The sequence below is a fragment of the Penaeus monodon genome, chromosome 21 (assembly GCF_015228065.2).
Source record: "Penaeus monodon isolate SGIC_2016 chromosome 21, NSTDA_Pmon_1, whole genome shotgun sequence".
In the NCBI taxonomy this organism is placed as follows: domain Eukaryota; kingdom Metazoa; phylum Arthropoda; class Malacostraca; order Decapoda; family Penaeidae; genus Penaeus; species Penaeus monodon.
This window is the reverse complement of record NC_051406.1, coordinates 11079027-11079231: the sequence shown is the minus strand read 5'-3', so window position 1 is coordinate 11079231 and position 205 is coordinate 11079027. Positions and strand designations below refer to the sequence as shown.

The 205-nt window shown below is 56.6% G+C and overlaps 1 protein-coding gene across 1 annotated transcript in view; it reads right to left on the bottom strand.

Moving 5' to 3' along the window:
* Positions 1–205, bottom strand: part of LOC119586220 (ovochymase-1-like) — a gene marked incomplete in the record, with an annotated part of 21689 nt that overhangs the window by 2142 nt on the left and 19342 nt on the right. Inside the window, 1 exon segment of the mRNA XM_037934924.1 lies at positions 30–173. Coding sequence (XP_037790852.1) covers positions 30–173 — 144 coding nt within the window.

The window sequence follows — 205 nt, the reverse complement described above, 5'->3', positions numbered from 1 at the left end:
CTTGACCTTTGCCACTGCTTCTAACTGACCTTGCCTAATACCCTGGACGTCCTCGTGACCTTCGATGACCCTGGCTACGGGCGTGGTAGTCTCCTCCTCCTCCAACGTGCGTGGAAGGAGGTTAAGGAGGTCGATATAGTCCTTTGGAGGAATACAGATGGGGGCCACGTGTTCTGGGGGGGGGGGGGGTATAGTGGGCTTAATG